The sequence below is a fragment of the Aulonocara sp. 'chitande type north' Nkhata Bay genome, linkage group LG23, assembly GCF_057382095.1.
Source record: "Aulonocara sp. 'chitande type north' Nkhata Bay isolate Kocher_YH1m ecotype deep benthic linkage group LG23, A_spYH_male_GT1.1, whole genome shotgun sequence".
In the NCBI taxonomy this organism is placed as follows: domain Eukaryota; kingdom Metazoa; phylum Chordata; class Actinopteri; order Cichliformes; family Cichlidae; genus Aulonocara; species Aulonocara sp. 'chitande type north' Nkhata Bay.
Window position 1 is genome coordinate 3,544,106 of NC_141365.1, and position 25,073 is coordinate 3,569,178.

At 42.7% G+C, this 25,073-nt stretch overlaps 1 protein-coding gene across 2 annotated transcripts in view; it reads right to left on the minus strand.

Annotated features, from left to right (window-relative positions):
* xpr1a (xenotropic and polytropic retrovirus receptor 1a) overlaps positions 1 to 24,806 on the minus strand; it is a 73,661-nt gene extending 48,855 nt beyond the window's left edge. For both annotated transcript variants that reach the window (XM_086282523.1, XM_086282524.1), the window contains exons 1-2: positions 24,392 to 24,806; positions 18,195 to 18,246 (exon numbers count right to left, since the gene is read on the minus strand). In XM_086282523.1, the coding sequence (XP_086138649.1) occupies positions 18,195 to 18,246; positions 24,392 to 24,460 (121 nt within the window). In that variant the 5' untranslated portion in view covers positions 24,461 to 24,806. The remainder of the gene's footprint in view (positions 1 to 18,194; positions 18,247 to 24,391) is intronic.
* Positions 24,807 to 25,073: the final 267 nt, after the last annotated feature.

Genomic DNA, 25,073 nt, shown 5'->3' on the forward strand with positions numbered 1-25,073 from the left:
TGTGTGTGTGTGTGTGGAGTGTGTGAGTGCGGCTGCACACGTGTGCCTCGGGTTTATAGATAGAAGCCACTGGACTCATAAAAACAAGATAAGTGTTGTGTCAATAGTCCAAACTGAAGCCATTAATCTAACAGAACAAGAGCTCAGGCTCCAGCACTGTAACCATGGCAGAAGCAGGCCGGCTCTGTAGAGGTGGATGAAATTCAGTAACAGAGGGTGCAGAGAGGTAACGTTATAGCCAGCACACAAACAGCAAGGATGCTGCTGTAGATTTAAATTCATCATCGCCCATAAGACTAAATGTGACGGGCCGTTACATATCCTCAGAGCTGTGCAGTATGGCCCCTTTGCATGCTATTTGTTTTGCAGCATACCGCGGCTTTTCTCAATTTCAGAGGCAGCATCAGAAATAGGCAGCGACAGTAATGGCAGCGGTGCACCCGTGTAAAGTCCTGCATAAACACTATTGATCTGAACGTTCTGCTGCGCTTGATCTATTGTCAGTTCTGCCTGGAACACATATATACATATATGCAAGAAGGACAAACTCAAACTGACGTGATTAGTGGGGAAATTGTACGGATACTGTGTTCACAGTATACTCTTTTATCCGTCTGCAACTTAATTAGTGGACTAAATGTGCAGTCTTTTATTCTGAAAAGAGTCTCGCAGGTCTATCATGTTGCAGGTAAATATAACAACATGCTATTATTCATACTTGTTTAGGGCTGTATGCCTAGTCAGCTCAAGGACAGTGAGCCAAGGTGTGTGTGTGTGTGTGTGTGTGTGTGTGTGTGTGTGTGTGTGTGTGTGTGTGTGTGTGTGTGTGTGTGTGTGTGTGTGTGTGTGTGTGTGTGTGAAGATGTCCCTCCAGACTGCCGTGGCATTCTCACAACACCAGCTGCAGCCTCTCGATAAGACTCACACTAAACGGCTTCACTTTGAGAACTGAAATGTTAGGAGAAAAACATTTAGAAAAGCACACCAACACACACACACACACACACATTTATGTCGGTAACATGGAAGCTCGCAGATTAGCAAGCATGAAACAAGGCATTTTCCCCTCTGAGAACAGGAACATGTTGTGCACCGTTCCTGAAAAATCCTTAGTCAGGCAGCGGCTCTGGAGCTGGCAGCAGTGTCAGCTCCAGAGCCGCACAGTCCAGTATTATGTCAAAAGTCACACTGATACTTCAGGTTAACCCCGGGTCAAAAAGAGGAGAAGGTAAATAGGCGAAGGCAGAGAGAGGATCAGGTGGATCACAGAGGGAATAAAAAGCGAGAGGGAAGCATGAAGAGGGAAAAAGCAACCACAAAAGGAGAGAAAGTAAAAGTGTTTGGGCTTCAAAGAGTCTTGGAGATTAAAGATGAAACACGGAATCAAAATACGGCACAACAAAGGAGAAAAGTGAGTATGAAAAACAGATTACAAGTCTAACATGTCTTACCAGAGCAATGCAAACCCACATAAATGTGAGTGCAGCCTGTTCACTCATGTAGCACACTGTACAGTTGTCATTATTACCAGTTTGTCTACTCAGCCTGATCATGATGATGCAAGCAAGCAATTTATTTATATAGCGCTTTCAGATCAGCCACCAGCTGAACACAAAGTGCTGTACACTTGACATGCCAAACATGATACATTGAGCATGTTAAAAAAATAAAAAAATTGTAATAATAATATAAGATAAGTAAAATATATATATTAAAAAACAAAACAAAAAAAACAACAACCCACATTTAAAACAATAAAATCAGGGTCAGACTGTGTCATAAGCCAAAGAGTAAAAATGGGTTTTAAGACGCGTTTTAAAAGTGGACAGTGAGGGGCCTCTCTAATGTGCTGGGAAAGATTGTTCCACAGATTAGGAGCAGCAATAGAGAAGGCCCTGTCCCCTCTGAGCTTTCTCTTGGACCTGGGTACCTCCAGGAGCAGCTTGTCAGCTGACCTGAGAGACCTGGGGGGTGAGTAAGGATGCAGAAGCTCAGAGAGGTAAGTTGGGGCAAGACCATTTAAACATTTAAACACAAACATGAGAATTTTAAAATGAACTCTAAGATATACAGGCAGCCAATGGAGTGAAGCCAGGACGGGAGTTATGTGCTCTCTCTTACGAGTTCTGGTTAAAAGTCGTGCAGCAGAATTTTGGACCAGCTGCAGACGAGAGAGAAGATGCTGACTAACTCCACAATATAGTGCATTACAGTAATCTAAACGACATGAAATAAAAGCATGGATTACCGTTTCAAGATGCGGCCTGGATAAAATAGGTCTTATCTTTGCCAAGCGCCTTAGATGATAAAAACTGGACTTGACAGTACCCCTAATCTGATGCAGTTCTGGAGGTCAGCTTTCCCACTGGAAAAATCTGTTTCCATTTTCTCCTGGCAGTCCTGTAACTCTAACTTATGAATGAGCGATCGTCCTGCTCATTCCACCTTTGCCATCCTGGCAGGGAGGAAGGAATCCAACACTTAATGTTATTAAATTAGGAGCAATTTCCTGACTCAATCTGATTAGGAGCGCGCTGACCTTGGGGTGCTTCAGTGTTGTATCATTAACATGATTTACATGCACAGGAAGGACCCTGTTTTTATTTTCGTTCACCTACATTAAAACAATACAAAACACCACATCTGTCACCAATGTGTCTGTAAAAGAGAAGGGGAACTTCATTTTCTCCCGCTTAATGTACTATTTGTGGATTTCTATTAAAATACAACCAAACGACTGTTTTCTTTATGCCTGATCTCGGTTGAAATTAAATCTATAAATAAAAATCAATGTGCCGATGTCGGAGATGCAGCCTCGCCGGGGGATCGTCTACTTTCGTAAACAACAAGTTGGATTTTCCAGAAAGCGGAAATTTATGTACAGAGTCTATTTGATAATGTTGTCTTTGTGATGTTCACAAAATAAAATGAGCAAAACATTACAAAATCAGAAAAGAGTCAGGAGGTTGAGAAAATATCCCCGTCGGAGGTGACTCAGTCGCTCGACCTTGGCCACTGAAATTCATTTTTTATCTGAGCCAGATACAGACTGAAGTGCACGATGGGTTTATATTGTTGATGTTAGACAGGCAGACATGTGACGTTTGCATCAGTGCAGACATGCAAGGTCATCACGTTAGAACAGCAAGAGATCAAATTCACACCTCGAGATACACAAACGGCTTAAAAGCAGAGATTAAAGTTCCTGCAGTTTCATACAAAATCCTGTCAAACAAGATCATTTTTCATGCGCCTGCACACACTTTTTTACCCCTCGCTGGAGTTTGTATGTTCTCCCCATGTCTGTGTGGCTTCTCTCCGGGTACTCGGGCTTCCTCCCACAGTCCAAAGACAGTGAGTGGGGTTAGATTAATCGGTGGTTCTAAATTAGCCGTAGCTGTGAAGGTAAATGGTCGTGTATCTCTCTGTGTTAGTCTTGTGACAGAGTGGCGCCCCTGCCGGGCCTCTTGTCCTATGGCAGCTGGGGTAGGCTCCGCCCCCTCAGCAACCCTGAATTGGATACGTGGAGGAAGGTGGATGGATGGATGTTCATGCTGCAGATGTCAACAAAGATGAGCAGGCATAAACTGAGTGACCTTTTTTTTTCCCTAGTGGCAGGTATTTATTAAGGTTAATGTTTGAAAATCTCAACAATCATCAGAAAATACACAAACTCTTTGTGTACAGCTGGACACACTCTGTTAAGCTTTATAAACACACATGACGTGTTGCAGAAATTGGTCACTTTTACACACCAAAAACATTTCTCAATGTAGAGGCATTGTGACTTGCAGATAACATCTGCCAACATCTGGCCGAGTTTTTGCCTCGATGTTTTATTTTTATTTTTTTTTAAAGTTCAGGTCTTTTTTTTTAATCTTCCTTCTTTAAAACGGGACATTTTGAAGTGAGAACAGCTCAGAGTCGGGGCTCCTAATGCTTCACTTTTCCTTACCTGTGTGCATCTGAAATTTCCATCCCTCTTGACAGATGATGACAGTCGCAGTTATATTAGTTTATAATCTGAAAGTGAGATTACTCACAAGAACAGACATGCAAACACGAGCATGCTGATTGTGCTGTTTTAGGAGACATTGGGGTCGGGGGGGGGGGGGGGGGATCATATGGTACACAGGGGTGTTTGTGAGCTGAACTGAAGGGTGAACGTTTTGAGAAGTATTTGTGGCGTGCAAGGGGGTCTGTGTGCATTTGAGCAGCAGAGTTTAAAGAGCAGCGAGCAGAGGAGAGACAGAGAGTGACTGTCAACCACCAGCAAACACAGAGCCTCTGAACTCCATCCCCTTCATGTGGCCTCAGTACAAACAGAACACCAAATCAGAGTCTAAGGTTTCTCTCACTGTGTGTGTGTGTGTGTGTGTGTGTGTGTGTGTGTGTGTGTGTGTGTGTGTGTCTGATATTTGTTAACCTGAGATCGGCACGAGCTGATGAACCATAAACAGTCTGGATGTAAGTTTAACCAAGGCAGAAAATTCAGAACCATCATAGAAATCTGTTGTATTTTAGCATTTTTACTATGCTGAATTTTTTAAACGAACAACAACAAAAAAATTTTGTCTAGGTGAAAATGTCAAGTTGATCCACACAGTGCATATTTAAATTATAGATGACCAGAGATTAAAGACAGTGGCAGCCACCAGCACCATGCCTGAGCATCCTGTTGGTAGAAGCTTCAGGTGGCACAAATCCCCTGGAAGTACAAGTTCGGGAACACACCAGGTCATATTTCACCAGGTTAAAAGATGCTCCACACTCAACAATTGTGGAACATCTTTAACACTTCCATCAATCATATCATTCTGTCATCGTGCCGCGGTCTGAATATCTGCACGGTTACAGCAATCTGACAGCAGAAGAGTTTTATAAGATGAAAATTCCCTAAAAGCAAACTGTGAAAAAGCTCGAAATTTAAAAAAAATTGAATGATATATTTCCTGTATGATATCCTTCCTCAGAAAATACACCTGTGTCGTGGTTTTTAAAGGGACCTCCCGCTCAAGCTACTGCGTTCACAAGATTTCCTGTAAACTTGACTTCTGACCTTAACCTTAGCAGACACCTATGGGTGAGGAGGTAGAGCAGGTCACCTACTGATCGGAAGTTCGGTGGTTTGATCCCTGGCTCCTCCAGTCTGCATGATACTAATCCCAAATTGCTCTCCGATGCATCCATCGGTGTATGAATGTCGTTAGAAAGCACTAAGTGTAGATAAAGTGCTTGTGAGAATGGGTGTGATTGGGTGAATGAGGCATGTTGTATAGAGTAGAAAAGCGCTATATAAGAATCAGTCCATTTACCAACGTGAAAATCCTGCGTTGCCTCGTTCTCAAGTTATCATGTTCACAAAATTGGATTTCCACGTCACCTGACACCTGCCCCCCTCGCTGGCGGGGTAACAACACTAAGCCTTTCAGGCTGAGGAGCAACAACAGCTGAAAATGAAAATCATCATCAAATGAAGTCATCACATTAAATTCAACAGACTGGAGGTATTAAAGCAACAACATGCTAATCAGCATGCCTACAGTACATGAACAGAAAGCATTGTCGTAGACCATTTAAATGTCAAAATGATCGTTTCTGGATATTATATCCATTTGGAGTAATCTAAGGATTACTAGTAATCTAACGAGTAATCTATTTTGTCACGTGGTAAAGTCATGTGACTGCAAAACCCCAGAGTGCTCCGTGCATGGCTTTACACAGTTTTTTTCTACTCTTGGATCTGTATGATGTCAGTGGGAGCAGATATTCATAATGTGGTCATCGCCACTGTCTCCACCCACCTGCTGTTCAAACCGGTTTAAAAGGGGCAGCTAATCAGCACAAAGGGAGGAGTGAGTGAGACAAAAGTCTTACTTTAGGACACATTGAGGGGCTGCACAAAGGCTCAATAAATCCTGCAAAGCTACTCAAATAGTCAAATCAGCAACAAAGACACAAAAAGACTAAGCGTATTCGAAGCAACTATTAAAGAAAACGAACACAAACACTACACTCAAATCCCGTTAAAGCCTTACTAGGGTCATCTATCTCATCCTCATCGCCTATGCCTGTTTTCCTTCCAACCTTATCAGGCTATCCCAGCTGTCTTAGGGTGAGAGCCAGGATATACCAATCTGTCGCAGGGCTAACACATAGACACAGACAACCATTCCCATCTATGGTCCATTTAGAGTATCCAGCTAACCTGTCCCCACTAACGGTCTTTGAACAGTGGGAGGAAGCCACACAAACACAGAGAGAAGATGCAAACTCCACACAGATCCCTGAATTGAACAGATTGGACTCAGGACCTTCTTGCTGCCACCCTATGCCCGTTTTGGTACCTCTGTATGTGTTTGTGCTGTTAACGAGTATCAGAATGCTTCCAGAAGAAAACATTATAATTCAAGAGAATGCTCGCACCCTTAGTTCTGCTTGTTCGAGGTTTATTGTGTTTGGGTCCTGAATGTCACAGGAACAAAAAAGGCCTGAATTACTCTGGCCTCTTTCTTTGGCGTCATGGTAACTGTGATGGAGAAAGTTCAACACGGCTTTATGTGCAACGCTGCAATGAAACCGAAGCTGAAACAGTGGCTCTCCCTCCGCCCCAGTGTCTTCATGCTTTAACTGGAATCATGACAGAAGATGTGTCACAATGATGGAGTTCTGCTGCGCGACATGTTGGCTGCAATTTAAAAAACAAAACAAGTACTTCTGAGAATAGCTATGCAACAGTTTAACTCATTACACATGTGATTCAGTCTCATAAAAACCCCAACATGAAATCTACAATAATCCTCTTACAAATGGCTACTGCACATGCCAGGGGAACAATAAGCTGCTCTCTGCTCAATTGAGCTGCATACTAATAGGGTGATTATGAGACCTAATTATCAGATGGCACTTGTCAGGAAGAGAAGCCAGTTTGCAGTTTGCCTGAGGATGAAATGCAAAACAGACACAAACTGTTGTTTCTACTGAACGGCATTCGGGCGCGTCTTCCTTTTACAGCTGGTTAGAAGTCAAGAGGACACTTTTTCAAATCGAACACCATCACGGTGCAACACTGAGACGTGTAGTCAGAAATGTGACACGCAGACAGGCCACGACCCTCACAGTCGGTCAACCTTACGCGCTGGATAATATTGACACGAGGCATGAATGACATCACACGTTGAAGAGGATATGAAATATGCATATTGCCTCAGGCCAGTGGTAGCAGGGACGGTGAACATCAACAACCCTGAGACAGTGAATGAGCACATGAGAGTGTGCACACAGTACGGCTGCTTTGCATTGTCTACTCTCTCCGTCTCTCTCTAACATACCCTAAATGTCTGAAGCACTTTTGTGCTAATTCAGTTCTGATGCTTGAAGTTGCTCTGGTGCCCTTGTGTCTGCCAGTGAGGGACAGCGCAGTTTTTGAAGACACACAGGCATCAGGGGAAAGATTCACCACATTTCCAATCTCTCACAGAGTTAATAATTCAACATTTAATATAAAAACGGGCTGTCCAGGAGGGAACAATAGCTGTGAATTATTGATCTCTCTCCTGTTGTCTCCAGATTATAAGAGGATATAGTGTAAATAAGGAGATAAATTATATCTGGAGAAATATTTGTTGCCCTCTGAAATGACCTAAAATGTATTCAACTTAAATTGCGAGTTATTGCTGCCATTTTTGGGACGTAGTTAAAATGTGAAGCAAATCCAAAGTCACTGAACGAGCAAATGAAAGAGTTTGAGCTCTCGTGTCTTTTCTGCCTCCAGTTCTTTTATTTTCACACATCTTTCATTGGAGTAATTGTAACGTTTGGGAGACGAGGCTCCCCGAGGCTTTAGCTTCCTTTCCTCCAATTACCACCAATGTCACCTCCCTTTCTTTTTTCACTCTTTTTATCTGTCATTCAATTGTGGCCACCACTTCCTTCTGTATGTCGCTCTTCCCGTGGGAAGCCCGAAAATAAATCTATCAGGACCACAGGAAGTACATCTATGCCGCCTTTGTAACCTATACACAAAAATGCAATCATGCGCAGGTGTGCTGACGCCCACGGGGCCAGTTTCTGTTTACAGTGACGTGAAAAAGAACATTTCTATGGGGCTGTATGGATTCCCGGGAACAAAATAAATATGTGTATGACTTTATTGGCCTCTTATATCTCTTACAATGTTGCTTCAGTACATTGAGATTCATGGAAACTGGTTCATGCACAGCTCAGGTCCCGCTGTAACGTTTCAGTCGGGTCTGGACTTTAACTCCACGTTGATTCTTTTCTTTTTCATCCATTCTGTTGTCGCTGTCCTGCTGCGTGACCCAGTTTGGGACAAGCTGTAGCTGTTGGACAAATGAACCTAAAATACTTTGGTATGCAGAGGAGTTCATGGTCTAGTCATTGACTGAAAGGTGCCCCGGTCCTGTGGTTCCAAAACAGGCGTCCCACCCCACTACATGTGACAGGTGAGCATTTTAACACCTACCCCGTTAATTCCCATGGAAGCAATAAGAGTCTACTTCATAATTCAAGGACTGACTTTGCACAGAAGCCTTTCCTCACTCTTCACACTTTTCCATTATGATCTAGTTTTCAAATTGGTGTCTCCGTTTCCAGGTTTCGGGTTAGTAAATGTACTGACAATCAGCCAAAAGTCATCGCAGTAAGAGCTAAGAAAAGGAGACTGACCGGTATAACATCATCGTGAATTTGTGCTCTAAGCCAATCTGTGCCAGGTTCCAGTTATCTCTCCAGAGAAACGATGCAATATACTCGTCTAGTAAAGGACACTGTGTCCTCTGCAAGGCCCACATACTGTACGAACCCACCCACACCTCCCATCAAGCTGGTTGTAGTACCACTAAAATGCCCACTAAAACCTCTATAAACCTCTATACCTCTGGAGAAAAATTATTTAAAAGCCAAATCGAAAAGCTAAATTAAAAGAGTGCGGGTGTCAAACAAGAATTGTCCCTGAAAAGATGCTTTTCCCTGTTAATAAAAAGCTCTGCCATGGAAATCTGTAGCGTACACCAAAATAATTAAGTAACAGATGTAATGAGGCCAGTTTTTTCAGCATCTGCCACAGAAACATCTGAGCTTTTGTTTTTGTTTATACTGATTCACAATTTTAAAAAAAAGGGATATTTTCTGTGAATTGACAAAAATTATATAATATAGATAATTTATATTACATAAGTCTGGACAATGAAATATCAAATTAAATACCTATTAAACTCGTAGTTTCACTGGTCCAGGCCACTTAAGATCAAAGTGGGCTGGACGTGGCCCACGATGTCAAATTACTGCTGTGATTTAGAAACCACACAAACCCGGTTTAAGCAACTGTTGAAATAAAAACTTAATAAACTGAGACGGAGCATGTTTGCAAAATCTATCACAGAGGGAAAAGAAAAGAAAAAACCTCACATGTGGGCAAATGTATTCATAAAATTATAAATAAATAAAAGCAGATTAGAGTGGACACTGTGTAATGATTTGATTGGCTGTATTCTAATTAAGGACTAAAACACAGAAATATAGCAGCATATGGCCCTGCTGTCATCACCTATAGCTCACAATCACACCCACATGCTTGTAGCATGCAGCTCCGTGTGTGTGTGTGTGCGCGCATCTCTGCATGCAAATGTGCACAAGTGTGAAACTCTCTGCAAACAGTTGTATGTGAGTGCAGCAGAGATGGCCTGAGAAGATAAAAACATCAAGGCGCACAGCAAACACAAGGTCGCGCGTCTCTATTCTTCTATCCGTCACCAGCAGCCAGCTTTGTGTTCTTGTTACATTTCTATCGTTGAATGCAGGACAGATGCTATTTGGGCGTGCAAATATGCAAATTGAAATCGAGAAATTCTGCCAAGCAATGCAATTGATTAAAAAAATGATTCCTTTTAATCATTTTAAAACATTTGTGTGAATCTGGGCTAGATAAATGATACGCAGTCAGCCATTCCTGATTTGCTACGCTCAGCAAAGCCTGGCTGATCTGCTGGCTGCCGGCCAAAGCTGTCAATTAAGCATTTCATCACTGATTTAAAAAATAACTCGCCTCATAACAAAGGTCAGATTATAGCGTGGAAGCCCCTGCTAATGCCACACAGATACAGTGAACCCCTGAGACGTCGAGGATCTTTTCTAATCAAGAGAGACAGATCTCATTACAATGACATGCTTCCCATGCTTGAGATTGTTGCGATCGCTCTTGCAGCTCGTTGTATGTGATGTGCAGTTGTTCACATGGCAAGCAGCCAAATCATATGATGGATGCGTTATGTTTATTTAACCTTTACATGATTCTCATTTGGGAAAAGAAGCGGCATCTCATTCGTGTGTTTAGTGTCCAGGTTGGTGTTTCTGAAAGGTTCACATCATGTTCATATGAGGATAGATATGTATGCTGGATGAAGCCATTATAGGGATTAGTAGAAGCCCTCCTAACTGCATTTAAGAGGCGAGAGGGTTTCCAGGATGACCTTGTCTCCTCTGAGTGCTGCTCACCTCTCCTTCACCCCTGTCCCTGATCAATCCCCTCCCCAAAACGTGCATTTTTCCTACTGCAATCCTCTTCCTGCTATTTCTGCCTTTCTTTGCCAGTTTTTCTCCGGCACACTGCCTCTGCACCATTTGAAAAAACCTCCCAGACTCCCCTCAAACACCCAAAATCTAAAAATACTATCTCAGCTGGAGCTGCTGCCTCTGAACTCCTCACCCTTTTCGAACATCACAACACTTGGTCCTCTAAATCAGCCCATACCTTTTCTTCTCCTCTTCGCCTCCACTTTATTCAGGCGAGATCTAATTCACTGATGAATAATGGATGGATGGATAGGAGACTTTCATCCACCATGCTTCTCTTTCTCTCGCTGTCTTTATCTTGTGGGAAGGCTATAGTGCTAATGCAGGGCAACATGCATTGGAGATGAGCCCAGGGACCTCCCACTCAGTCTGTTTGTCTGTCTGCTGCCTGAAGGATCTCTCTCGCACACGATTTCTCAGTATTATACTCTTCCAGTCTGGTCACCGACAATCCCGATCTATATTGTAATTTCCTAAATCTTTAATTTTCATTATTGTTTCGTAATAATGACAGCAAACATGAATGTGGAGCGCTGATCATCCTTTCTTATCCCTTTCTTCATTCAGTCATTCAGTTTTTTAATCATTCTTTGTCTCAGTTCGATTGGTCCCTGACCTTGGTACAGCAATCCCAGCTTTATATTGACCCTGATCCTCCTCCTTCCTCCCCTCTAATACCCTCAGAAACCCCATCAAAGGACCAATCTATGAATTCACTGCTATGTCCACATTTCATTGCTTTGTAAGTTCAGTGATGGTTTGAACACCCATGGAAGCCAAACCTTGCATGGGTGCTCGAACAACTGCTCGAAACATCTTGATAACCATGTAGCGTACTGTATGTGGACTAACAGCCACGAAAAAGTCTGCATGGCTCATTTCCTATAAATTCCAATTGGATGTAGCAGGAGGACCGACATCGACACGTTGCAGGCAGTAAAATCTGTCTGCACCGCAGATGTAAAAGATCTCCCAAGGTTTGTTCAGTTTATTCACAGTTGCATATCTCAGCGTTGCCCCATTTACTTTTATTTGACTTCACATATCTGCTCAGGTGGCGCCCAGATTAAGGACCTAAATAAATAAATAAAACCCCAACCCCCACAAAAAGCCAGCAATTAGTGCTTGGAACCGAGCACAAGCAGCAGCTTGTCAAAGAGCCCATCAATAATGCAGGTGGGTGGGAGACCCTGGCTGGGCGACCACTGTCCTGATGAACCCTTCTGCCCGTCTACCTGTCTGTCTGCATGTCCATCTGGGTCTCTTCCTTTCGACTGCTTCTATCACCTCCCGCTGTCCTGCCAGCACCTGTTTTGCCTTTTTCACAAGGCACAGTATTGTCTGTTATGTCTTTTGGGCATGCATCCTTGAGTTGCAGTGTTGTTGTTTTTAAAACTACTGATCAACTATCGTTACGTGCTCAAAAAAAAAAAAAATGGTGCTCTTTCAAAGATACTAAGGTACTTGCCAAACATGCCGTGTGAGTGGGTGCGTCACAGACTCCTCGTGTAATCCCAGACTAACGCTGGTTGAGACAGGCGAGAACTTTAGTGCTGGGCCGTATTATTACTTTCATATTTTACAGTTAAATCACAAAAAGGATTTGCATGACAAACTGGACCAAAGTGGGTCAGGTTTTGGTCCAGTGTCTTGCAAAAGTAATGCACCACTGCTGAGGGGAAAAGAACAAAAGGCAAAACATCATTTTTAAAGCACAGAAACATGTTCGGAAACAAAAGTTACAACTACGTGCTAAGGCGAGAAAATTGCACAAATTAGACGCATTCGACGCAGGGGCGAGAAAAGACTTGAGCGGGGAACAACAACAGCAATAACAGCTGCTGCTCCATCGCATACGCAAGCAGAATAACAATCAGCGCAGGCTAGCAGCTAACCTCTCATCATGGTCGTCGACAACAGCAGGCAAAATGGCGCGCAAGCAAACAGCTTAGGCAACAAAGGTATAGTGGAGATGTAGCTGTGATTAGTGGAGCTGCTTTATTACACAGATGAAGCACGAAACACCAACAACTACACAAAAGTGATGATTAGAAAGTGTTGGAGCCATGAGGCGGCTGACAGATGTGAAGAGTTGGTGTCCTGCCCCATGTTTTCATCAGTGTATGAAACTAAAAAGAAATGAAGAAAATGATCATCCAAGGGAAGCATGGCAACAACAGACTGACACACTGGAGAGGTGAGAGGGAAGCTGTGACGCTGTGGCAGAGGTATCAGGGCTCGGAGAATAAGAGCTAATGAGTGACGATTAAACGCGATTCATATTTCTGTATCTGTGGTGTTGTGTAGTTTATGTTCTGTTACATCTTAGTCTTTGTCTTTGCAGCGAAGCTATGAAAGTATGAAATGAGGTCTGAGAGTAGTTTCATACAGCTCTTTGAGGAAATGACAAGCAGCATGATAGCATCTCAGCAAGAGAGTCATCATAAAGAACCTCTGACTGTCTTCCTTTCAGCTGTGGACTGAACGAGCCATGGCTGCAGAAGCATCACATTTCCTCATCAGCGATCGACGACTGACTATCATTTGAATATCATATATACAACATGAGAAGTTTTAGTGTTCACTCGTGGTATGTTAGGGATGTTTAATTAAAGGTAATTTTAGCAGAAATAAGCGCCTTTCAGTAGGGCTGCTCGATTAATCGAATTTTAATCACGATTACGATCTGGGCTTTCAACGATCATTAAAAATGACTGAGCCCATTATTAGCCCCTCCCTCGTGCTTTACTCTCGCGCTGCTCCGTGTGGCAAATCGAGCGCACCTCTCTGCATTTCGAACACAACAATTAAGAGCAGCAGTCCCCAACCTTTTTTGTGCCACGGACCGGTTTATGCCCGACAATATTTTCACGGACCGGCCTTTAAGGTGTCGCGGATAAATACAACAAAATAAAACTAGTACCGGTGCCGAAAAAAAGAAGATTTATTCATAACACACGTGAAAAGACCCAGGAAAACAGAGTAAATGATAAAAACGATAACAAAATAACGCTGAACACTGATAAAAACCCTGAAAACTACACATTTCACACCTGAGCCTCAACTCTCACGGACCGGTACCAAACGACTCACGGACCGGTACCGGTCCGAGGCCCGGGGGTTGGGGACCGCTGATTAAGAGGACCCGAGGGAAGCTCGGAAAGCTCAGCAGAAGTTATTTGGAGAGGAGAGTGACTGCTGTTGGTTGAAAAGAGAGGTAAAAAAGCTTCAGTGGTGTGGAAACATTATGGGTTGGCGGAGTCAGACGTGCACCAAGTAGACACAGTGTGTAAACTTTGCTACGGTGTCGTAGCTGCACCACAGAGCAACACTGCAAAGCTCACTAAACACAGATGTTTACATTTTTCATTTGTTTCTTATATTGCAAACATTTGCACTGTTATCAGTATTTGCACTATTTTATATTATTTTTTGACAATCTTTAAAGTCATTATTCAACACATTGTTATTGTTAAATAAATATCATCAAATAATCGAGATCTCAATTTCAGTGAAAATAATCGTGATTATCATTTTTGCCATAATCGAGCAGCCCTACCTTTCAGCACAGCAGGCTAGAAGTAACAAAAAGGCGTCTTTTTTCATTATAAAGGTAAAGCAGTTCATTTCACCACAAAGACACAGTGCAGGCCGTTTCACAAGGCCGCGACACGACGCTCTTTATTTCATTGGATAAAACGTGGAAAGTCCTGAAGTTTGAATATCACAGCGGAGCAACAAATCTGAAGTGAAACCTTAAGTGCAGAAGGCGGTTGATGGTTTTGGATGCAGTGCAACACAAGAAACAATTAGCTGACTTGTCTTTGGTCTCATTTGTTCATTCAGAAATTGTAGTTCAGGAAAAATCTGCTCCCCTGAGTTATGAAGTCAATAATGTGCAACATCATTCCTTTTATCAGACCCCACGTGTGCTCGTGATGGTAAAAGGGTGCCCGCCAGATTCTCAGTGTTTATCCAGCCCCCCCTGCAGTCGAGCCCTGCACAGATACCATCACACTAATAGACTGCCCATTAAGAGAGTGCAGGAGGAAGGACACAAAGGAGGAGTAAGTGAATGAATGAGTGAGTGAATGAAACACAAGTGAATGACTGTAAGGAGCAGAAAACGTAACACGTTATAAATTACAGGCAACCGTGGCATGTGATCATGGCCAGGAATATGATGATGATGATGCAGAAATAAAGCTGTGTGTTTAGTATCTGGGCCCATTGTTCTCAGATCTCTGTAAGAACCAGCAGCCTAATTGAATTAGATCGTGGCACGACTCACTGCGATGGCTGGAACAGGGAGCACCAGAGAGCCAGCCAGCTGTTCCCCTTTTCTGTCTCCCCGTACAGGAGCAGACTTGTTTTAATTACAATTATTCCAGGACCAATGAGAGATGAAAGGAACGAGAACAAAGGCCCTAACGAGGGGTGAAGGGTCACGGTATCAGAGACGCATTAATGCGCATGTGTTGGTGCATGCCATTTTGCAACAAGATCCTTTAATTAGTGTACATCCGTCCTGCTGAACTGAACGATAACCGAGTGAAAATGAAAGTGCATTATTCTGTGGCACATTCCTTTGGTGGATCTCTGCAGCAGGAGTGCTGAGTGAGAGAATTCTGTTTGATAAATAAATAAAATTAACCACACGTGACACAGCCTACGCAATCCTGCATCAAACTGTAGCACTCCACGTATTTGCTGGTCATGTGCTGTCACAGATAAGTGATGCAAAGGCCGTGACAGAAGCTTCAAAATGTCTGTTCAGTGCAATGTCTATGTTACACAGCTCTATCAGGTACAGCGTCTAGTGAGAAAGCAGAGCGGGTGAGCAAGTAGTCATAACCCAGTAAACTGGTTCCCTCAGGCGAGGATTCACCCGCCGAATACCAAAAAGCTGCTTTTTATAAAGACTGAGGTGGGAGCGAGACAGCGAGAGAAAAGCAGAACGAAGCACATCAGGAAACCAAATCCTTTCTGATGAGGCTCCATCGAAAAATAGTTTATATGCTGTAATTACATTTAACATTATTAATTAACTAGGCCTTTATAGATGAGTTATAAGCTACAAATTAAAAGCAACGTTTCTGCTGTCAGGGAAAATCCTCCTCCAACATTAAAATGATGAAGGTTTAATGTTGGGCTTGACATTACAATGACTGCAATTCATTGTTAGCTACTCTACACAAGGAATGTCAACAAATGTGCTGCTCAGATACTAAGCAACAGTAAATATTAGTATCAGCTGAAGACTCGAAACACTGATGAAGTCTTTCTGGAGGTCAGTAGAGCTCCGGTGTCAACGACAGTCAAGTTTGAGACACTTACTATAAATATTAACCCCACACAAGTTAATGTTAGGAGTTTAACACGTAGCAACTACCAGGCAGTAATATTAGCCTTCTATTATTATTATTATGGTAGCAGCTAGTGCTCATGAGTAACATTACTGTGTTATCTATGTAGCAAAGCTTACCGAAACTATTTCATCAGCGTTTAAAATATGGAGCCAAGTCACCAGAAGCACAACATCAGCTTCAATCTAAAAATACTGTCTCTTATTTTTTGCACCACTGAAGAGAATCTTAAAATATTTCCAATATAAACAACATAAAGTTAAATTACAGAACTTTTCTTGCACTACATCAGCACGGGACACCACACTTTAACTTACAATAAGCGGTGTAATTGTATCTGGGTTTCATGCACATTTAGACTTTATTTCAGATGTTAAAAATGCAACGAATACATAATTTGGCCTTGCTAAATATAGTTGGCTCATTTTCAGTATTCTGATCACTGATTATGTGATAGCAACCAAACGATCTCTATCAGCTGGTCTGTGTGCTGCACACATGTGACGCTGCCATGATGGACGTGACAGCAAGAAAGCAGATGGTGGGTTGACTTCTCGCTCCTCGTGTGCACGTGGAAAGACTGAAATCTGGTCCTGGTGTTAAAGCCACCACAGCCTTAAAATGCTTTTATATTAAATCATTAAAACAAAAAGCTATAAAAGTCCAGTCGGTCTATTTCTTCTGATGTCTTCAGGCCCCAGTCTGAACTAAATCACATCTGAAAGTTTTCAGTACAGGAGATGTGATGAAAAAGTGCTACGATAAGCTTTTATTTCATAACACATCCTAATATTGTTTCTGTTATGAAAAGTCAACGGCCACAGGAGAGCGTGCTTTTCAGGGCTCAATAATGCCATTTGTCTCCGCCGCCATTTTCATTATGGGCTCTCTGGCTTTCCCAGCAAACACAACTCTGCTACAGACTTTGACTCTCGCACACATCACACTCCTTTCTCTGCACGTGCTCGCTGCAAAAATGAGCGAGGAGAAGACAAATCGCTGTGATCGAGCAGGGAACTCTGTCACACTGATGGCAGAATACGATTTTGAACTGATCGATCGAGCCCGTCGCTTTTCATAAGACATGCTCACCTATCTTGCGTCAAGTTGACAGAGGCAGAGCGCAGTGACCCATGAGTACAGCTCAGACCTGAGACAGGAAATAATTCATCATCCACATCGAGGCTGCCTAGCCGAGGAGACGCTCTTAAAGGGAGAGTCTGAGCTCGACTGCTAACAAGCAGGCAATATCACTAAATTCAAGAATATTCACACAAACACAGGAACTACTTTATGTAGTTTTAAATAGAATTCTTATTAGTATTATAAATAATAAATGTCCAGAAATGAGTCAAAAATAAAGTCAACAAATACCTCAGATTGATTTTTGAGTCTGATGCTGACAGAGATGGAGCGCTCTCATCATTGCAGTCTCAGCGCCTGTTACATCTTTGTCATTCACAGATAGTCAAACTCACATCCACACCAAACCCACTCAGCAGGAACACAGCAAAACACTGAAAAAGAAAAAATCCCTACACGGGCTTGCGCGCGAGCTGCACCCAAACCCTGAATCTACTTCAGCCGCATCATAAAACTCGGATGTTCCCCAAATGAAAATCTGAGTTTTCCTTCCACGTTTTTCACCTCGCTGTCCCACCTGAATTGGCTCAGCGATCCACCAGCGGGGCTCGCCCCACAGTTTAATAACCACAGCTCTCACAAGTGTTTCATGTCACATCATTAGGTACACCCAAACCCTGCAACTGAAGAAAGTTGTTTACGTCACAAACTGGTGTCTAAAATAAAAACAAATGGTTTACATTCTTTCCCACACTACACACACACTCTGAGGCCAAAGAGTAATTATAGCTGGCAGCCTTCCTGCTATTTGGTGCACTGAGTGCCGCAGTTAACCATCGTTGCTTAGGATTTTTAGGGTGTTTGAACGCTCTCTGTTTACATTACATGAACATAAAACAAACAGTAAAAATGCTTCATTTACTCCTCAGCCCTCTTCTCTTTGCATGTGTTTATTACTTTAAGCAGGTTAGCTTAAAGTTAAGTCACAGACTGAAGTGAGTGGCAGCGTGTTAGCTGTGATTTACACCTATTTTTAGCAGGGCTGTTATTCTGGTGATGCCCAAAAAGGGGGTACATAAGTGTGTGTCTGGGAGTGTGTTTTCCTCTGTCTGTGTGTCTGGATTTCTTTATCCACATAAGCAGCTTCCTTACCTTCTATAGATGGAGCTTGGTCCTGGGCAGCATATAGCATATCCTTGAATGCCTGATGAGGAAGAAGAGAAAACAAATATGAGTGTCTGCAAACAACAAAAACAAAAAGCGGCTTTGAGCAAAAGACATTCACAATTTCACAGAGCCTGTGATTTCACAGAGAGGGCTGCACATGTGCAAAGTGACTGTGGTTTGATTTAGATGGGATGATAAACAGCTAATTGCTTGAATTAGCTCATTATCTAAAATCCCATCAGTTGTAAAGGTGTGTTTACAGTAGATAAATGGGGTGATTAGAATAAACCATAAGGTGCCAGAAAATTGTTAGAAACATCTGCATACAGAGAAGGACCTTAAAAAGGACTTCAAGAGCTATTAACTAAATTACAGTAAAGACCAGGCAGCTGTTAACATTATAGACAAAGTCTGCACAGCATAAGCTTCATTTTAAAACGCCCGCTTGTTACTACATTATTGTGTTTGGTACACTGAGCACTGTGAAATCATGTGATTATACATGAAAACATAAAAACACATACAAACCCCGAACCAAAGGGATATGAGTATGCCCCACCCTGCCCACTGCCTCTCACATAGTCCAGCCCGGCTCCAGGAAAAGTTTTCTTGAAAGACGGATGAATACAAAAGAATGACTCGGTGGACAGAGCACAGGTAGCACCTTTTATCCAAGGGTTCAGAAGAAACCCACGCACTATCACAGAGGTCTGTGCGTCCTGTGACCACCATGCTCTCTTCTGAACATGCAAAACCTGCACAAAACCATTCAAATCATTCGTAGCCTTTCACATTTACCCTTTCTGAAGCCCTCGCTGCACTCAACAAGACTTACTGATGCTTATTCTCACTAGCACGTATATTGATCTCCCTTTAGCCCATCAAAGAGACTCATTACAGAACGAAAGCAGTGCTCTTAGGTGAGCCTAACTAGATCTAGTCAGTATATCTGAGCCTCACCCACTAACTTGGGCTCATTCCCAACCAGAGAGGTGACATTCCACGTCCCTGTGGCCAAACTTGTCAACTGGGAATTGGATGCCAGGACCTCTGCTCCTGACTGGCACCTGATCCACATAGCACTAAAAGCTATGGCCCCTTCTGCAGGTATTGAGCCCACCGGAGGGCAGAAGCTGGGCCCAAGACCCAATTTGGAGCAAATTAGCCCCGACTATACAGATACTGGGATAATCAAGCAAACCCCATACACAACAAAGAGGCAATTCACAGAGAGACAGTGGTAGCATAAAACATAATTGCCCTATGACTATATTATAATGTGACAATTTATGAAATAAATAATTAAAGGAATAGCAGATTGACAAAAGCTGAGAGACAAACTGGCAGATACAAAGCAGAGATAGCAGCTGTGGTTAAACGGGGTCGCTTCTTTTCAGTGAGACTGATCGTGAAGATAATGGAAACAGACGACTGCATGCTGGCTCGTTTGGACATTTCCTCATAACTTTTTTCACAATAAGGACATCTTTGTAACCAAACTGCTCCAGAATAAGAGGAAAAAAGGAAATTATAATTTTGGACTTTTCTTTAAATTAATTGTGAAGTAAAATCTGAGCTTTGCACCAAATTTCATGTTTCAGGTAAAACATAGGTGCCAATATATGTGCTGTCATTATCATCTCTGTCTGGGGTCAACATGGGAGAGACAGAGAGGACTGTGAGGACTCCTGAGTGTGTGTGTGTGTGTGTGTGTGTGTGTGTGTGTGTGTGTGTGTGTGTGTGTGTGTGTGTGTGTGTGTGTGTGTGTGTAAACCACTCAGAAATCCAGTGCATTAGCTGAAGCCTGGACTGTTGATACTTGATACTAAGTTCCTCTGTGAATTATATGCAGTGAGACTGCAGCTCTGGAGCCTAATCCTGGAGGTAAACATTTCTTTATGCAGCATTCGCCCCATTTTGTCTGATTAAAATCACAAAGGGACCAACTGTGGACTCACACACAGCTCGCTGATGTCCAGTTAATAACTAACAGTTAGCAGCTGATATGGTCAAGTGATAGGTGGGAAGTAGAAGTACAGATTCAGATGGAGGGGGAGTTCATTAAGGTGGAGGCATTGCCATGGCGATGGCTGTGACGGGAAAGGGGGGCAGGGTGTCTTGGGACGGAGATAAATTTGCAGTAATCATTGGTGAAACCTGTAGACAATAACTAAGCCAAAGCTTTCAGGGCCATCAGTTAGAATTACTAAACATTAACATGACGATGTGGCATACTCACATCTGAGATGGGCTCCAGCCGCCCACCCCCATGACCCTGCACTGGATAAGTGGAAGAGGATCAATGGATTCATGCATGGATGGAAGAGGATGGATGGATGGATGCATGGATGGATGCATGCGTGGATGCATGGATGCATGGATGGATGGATGGATGCATGGATGGATGGATGGATGGATGCATGGGTGGATGGATGCATGCGTGGATGCATGGATGGATGCATGCATGCATGGATGCATGGATGGATGCATGGCCCACACCAGATTTATGTCACTATTGAAACTAGACCTCTATAGCAGAGTATCCATGTTAGTGAATACTGTGTGTGGACTTCAATCCTTTAAATGCTGAATCATGTTGAGAGGACACTAGCCAAAATATTTGGCCAAATCATTGCTCTGTGATGCTTGAGATCGTGCTTGAGGAAGTGCGAAGCGTACATTATTAGTCTGAAGGGATCTATGGATCACTTCAATCTGCAGCTCAGCGTCTGAGTGGATGCCTGCATGTAAAGCGAACATGGGAGGAGAGGATAAAGGGAGGGGAGGAGGGGAGCAGAGGGCAGGTCTGGTCGGGGACCAGATGTCCTCCCAGTGGGGGAGGAACGATGAGGTGAGGATGCAAGGAAGGAGGGAGGTATAGAGATGGGGCCTCTCAGCAGTTGCCATGCCATGCCTGTTGTATACATAATGTTCAAATTGTTGTGCAGTGCTGATAAATCATACTTTCACTGAACAGGGTACAGTTACGTTTCTGTAATGGCTACAACGACACAAAGCTCGCTGCGCTTGTTTAGACCTTTAAATCACTCAGATTAATTACAGAAAGGCAAGACTTGACCTTTGAACAGTCACTGAAATCACACACATCCCTGTTATTCTGCAACACTTTGCTCGTTTGAATTGTAAATGTGAGTCTCTGCGTGCACTCTCCTCCTCCTCCTCATCTAAGCTTACATGAGTGATTAGGCTGCTGAGCTAAATGCAAAAGTGTCCTTGTTCTCTCGCCCACACACATACACGCACACACCTGAATCACTGTCCTTCATCTGTTCTCATAACTGTGCTGCTCAATACAGCTGCCAAACACAATTGTTACTTACAGTCTACATCTTACCTGCGCTAATATATTCATGTTTGAAAAACTCACTAAATTGTACCTGTTGTTGTAAGATTTCATCATGTTGCATCACATTTAAAGGGAAAAATCTTATCAGGCTGCAGTTTGGCATAAATCTGGGGTTGGCAGGACATACACACCTCCATATCAAACAGCTGTTTAGCATACAGGTTTATAACTGCAGTCCTACAGGATAAAGCAAACACCTAATTGCCCAATCACTCAATTGGCTTGTCAATGCTTCCACATTTGAATGAGGTGCGTTACTAACTAGAGCCTCTATATGCTGGAACAGCCACTTTGCTGCATCCTTTTCATCTGCATAGAAACCGGCTGACCAATCTAAATGGGCGCCACAGTTTTCCACACTAAAGGGCGCTCTTTAAAAGTGAAAACTGTGCAGCAGGTTAATGAGTTCAACCAGCACACAAAGCCAAGAACATAACTTCAAACCACAGTCAGTTTGGATGAGACTGACAGAATGAGCAGAAGTGTCGCGGCTTCTACATGAAAACGATGCTGCAGGAATGATGTCAGCGTGTCATTACTACAATGCAACAGTCGCATCTGTGTGCGACGGCTTCACCAAAACAACAGCCCACGAAGTGATGCAGCTTGGGTTGCATCACAGCAGCATATCAAAGCTTTTGCATCTCCCAGAATAAAAAAATTCATTTCTGCTTCATCTAAGTGACTCACTTCTCTGAAGTCGACCGAGTTCAGTTTAGCTTCATGTTTGGCCCTATCTGCCGACTCGTTTCAGAGGAAAATCCAATTCTTCTAATGAAGTGTCCGTCATCTATAGGTGTGAGTCCTCTCCCACCCCGCCCACTCAGTGTGTGGTCACAGAGGTCGCACAAAGACTGAAGACTCCCACGATGACATAAATACACGAACACATTCTCGGTCAACAAACTATATATGATTCAGATCGGAGCAAGAGTATGAAGTGCAGACACAGGAGAGCAACTCTCCTACATCATTTAAAAATAGGAGCTTACATATGTGACGAGAACATGTTTGTAAAGACTGTTTATTTTAAATGGTTAAAAAATGTAAATACTAACTCCCGGCTACACGAGTCAGTCATCAGTGATCAATCACAGCTGTGTTTTAAAGGATTCGTCATTCGCCTTTCAGTTCTCATGTCTAATTTCTGGATCACATGCAGAGACGATAAGAGTCGATCACTGAATACAATAAAGAAAAAAGGACATATTATAGAACTCAGCTGGCTTTAATAATAGCTCTTCCTTAAGTGCATTAATATTATCAACTTAAATGTCAAATTCAAGATTATGTCCCAGAAAAGAGCAACCATAAAACCAACACTAATCACAGAGAAAATATATCATCCATCTCAGGTCAGCGAGTGCTGCACTGAATACTGGAGGTGTAAAATGGCTGGTATGGCCATGCATCTGTCCCTGGGCTTCAGTGTGCTTCAGTCTGTACATACAAAGACAACATACTGCACTCGCATGCATGTTAATCACCATTTTTTAATTTTTAAATACATTTTCCCAGGTTTCCCAGCTATGCCTATTCATTTTTTCTTTCCTTTTAATTATAGTGTCCAAAGATGTTTTCATTGCACAACAATGACAGCATATCATGTTGTCAAGAGCAAGAGATCCAAATGTCTGCTGTACCAACAGACCAGCTTAACATCATCATTCAGGGCAGGATACCAAAATAAAACCGGCGCACTGAGCTTCTGTTGAGTCTGGGCTGCTGAGGGTGAAGAGAACGGGGTCTTTGTCTATAATTCATAGAGTCAAATGGAAGTGAGCAGTCTGTCCTGTCAATGCATGTCTGCACTAAAGCTCTCACTGTAGAGCCAGCAAGAAGTGGGGTGTGAAATTAAAATACTCTTCAAGTAGTGTACAACACTCAACAACAAAAAAGCATGTGTGCACACAAAGATGTTGCTCTAAATCAACAGATATCAAAACCAGACAGGTTAGACGAAGCCCTGCAGGCTGATTCACAGACAGCTATTCCCGGTTGACTGAGAAAAATGATAATAAACATCATTTTAGTCTCAAAGTCTTGCAAAAAAATATGCTTTCTTATATTTTTGACTCGTTAGAAATGTGAAATTTTTGGAACACATTGCACTCAATTGGTGGAAGAGATATAACCTTTGTCTTTAGTTAGAGTGATGAAAATAAATGTTAATAATTTAAGGAGGTGATTTTTTTTTTTTTTTTTTTGGGGGGGGGGGGGGGTGTCTTTGGACAAAGAGCGTCTTTTATTATTATTTTTTAACAATGCACCATCAGTTAACATGATGATAAAAAATGATGTGACCGAACAAAAAGAAATGTTGAAAATTGGGTTGTTTTGCAAAGAAATGTGAAAAATAAACACAAAGACAATCTTCAGTTTTTTGTTTTGTGTGAAGCTCTCCATAATTGTTAAAATAAAGAAAATAATAATAACTTTAATTTTTTCCACAGTATGAAAAAAATGTTTTGTTTTTTTAATCAAACAGAGTTTTTATGTTTATTTTCATATGTGTTAAAATCAACAAACAGCAATAACAAACGCTGAATGCTCCCCATGGCTCTTAACAACCGCAGTCAATTTCCCCTCCATAAACAATAGGCATCCCTTATCTTTCCCGTCGTTTATTGCCCTCAGGAGCAGGCTTTACTGAAACTGGAAAAAATAAATCAAACTTAAAACACTTTACATTTTCTCTTAGTTAATCGCGACTCTTTTCTTCCAGTTTCCTGAAGCTCTATGAAAGCAGGTTCGTTTTGGTCAGCGTCCGTTCCCACCTTAAATTCATTTTTAAAAAACATAAATTCTGCTTTACCTCATACTGAAGATACTGTTTCCTCCACTCTGGAGTGATATGGGACGAAAGATGCTCCGCGAATTTCATTTTGCCGGAACAAGTGTCCTCCTCAAAGCGCTGTTAAATCCGAGCGCGGCTGTCCCCTTCCCCGTCGACGCGACTTTTATTTTATCAGTCAACTTGCTGGCTCAACATGCGGCGCGTCAGCGCGGCACACTGCGCTCCTGCTCACTCCACTTCTGGCTCGTCCCGGTCTGCGCACTCCCTGCAGATCCCGTCCCACATACTATTTCATGGGAGAGACAACGAGAACAACAACAGTGGCCTCCCTTTAACAGGTGGTCGGGCGACAGGTTACTGGAGCCGGTGAAAGTGGCTCAGTGACTTTGCTCGGTCCCTCCCTGGGCAAGTCTGGGGACACTGCGGTCCGCCATCGCTATGAACCGCTGTGACGTGGTTGCGTCAGCAGAGCGCGCAGTGTAACTCGGACACTGTTGGGACCTCGTGAAAACTGTTAGTGGTGCACCGTGGGACCCCTCACAGTCTTCGCTTCACTTTATTTCCTTTGGGGTTTTGTACAGTAGTTAGAGAGGCAACTGTCTGCTGTGTGTTTCTACAAAAAGAAGAAGGAATAAAGTTTTTTACTTTTTTAAAGATATATAAATATATATTTAAACTGACCAACCAACAGTAATAACTC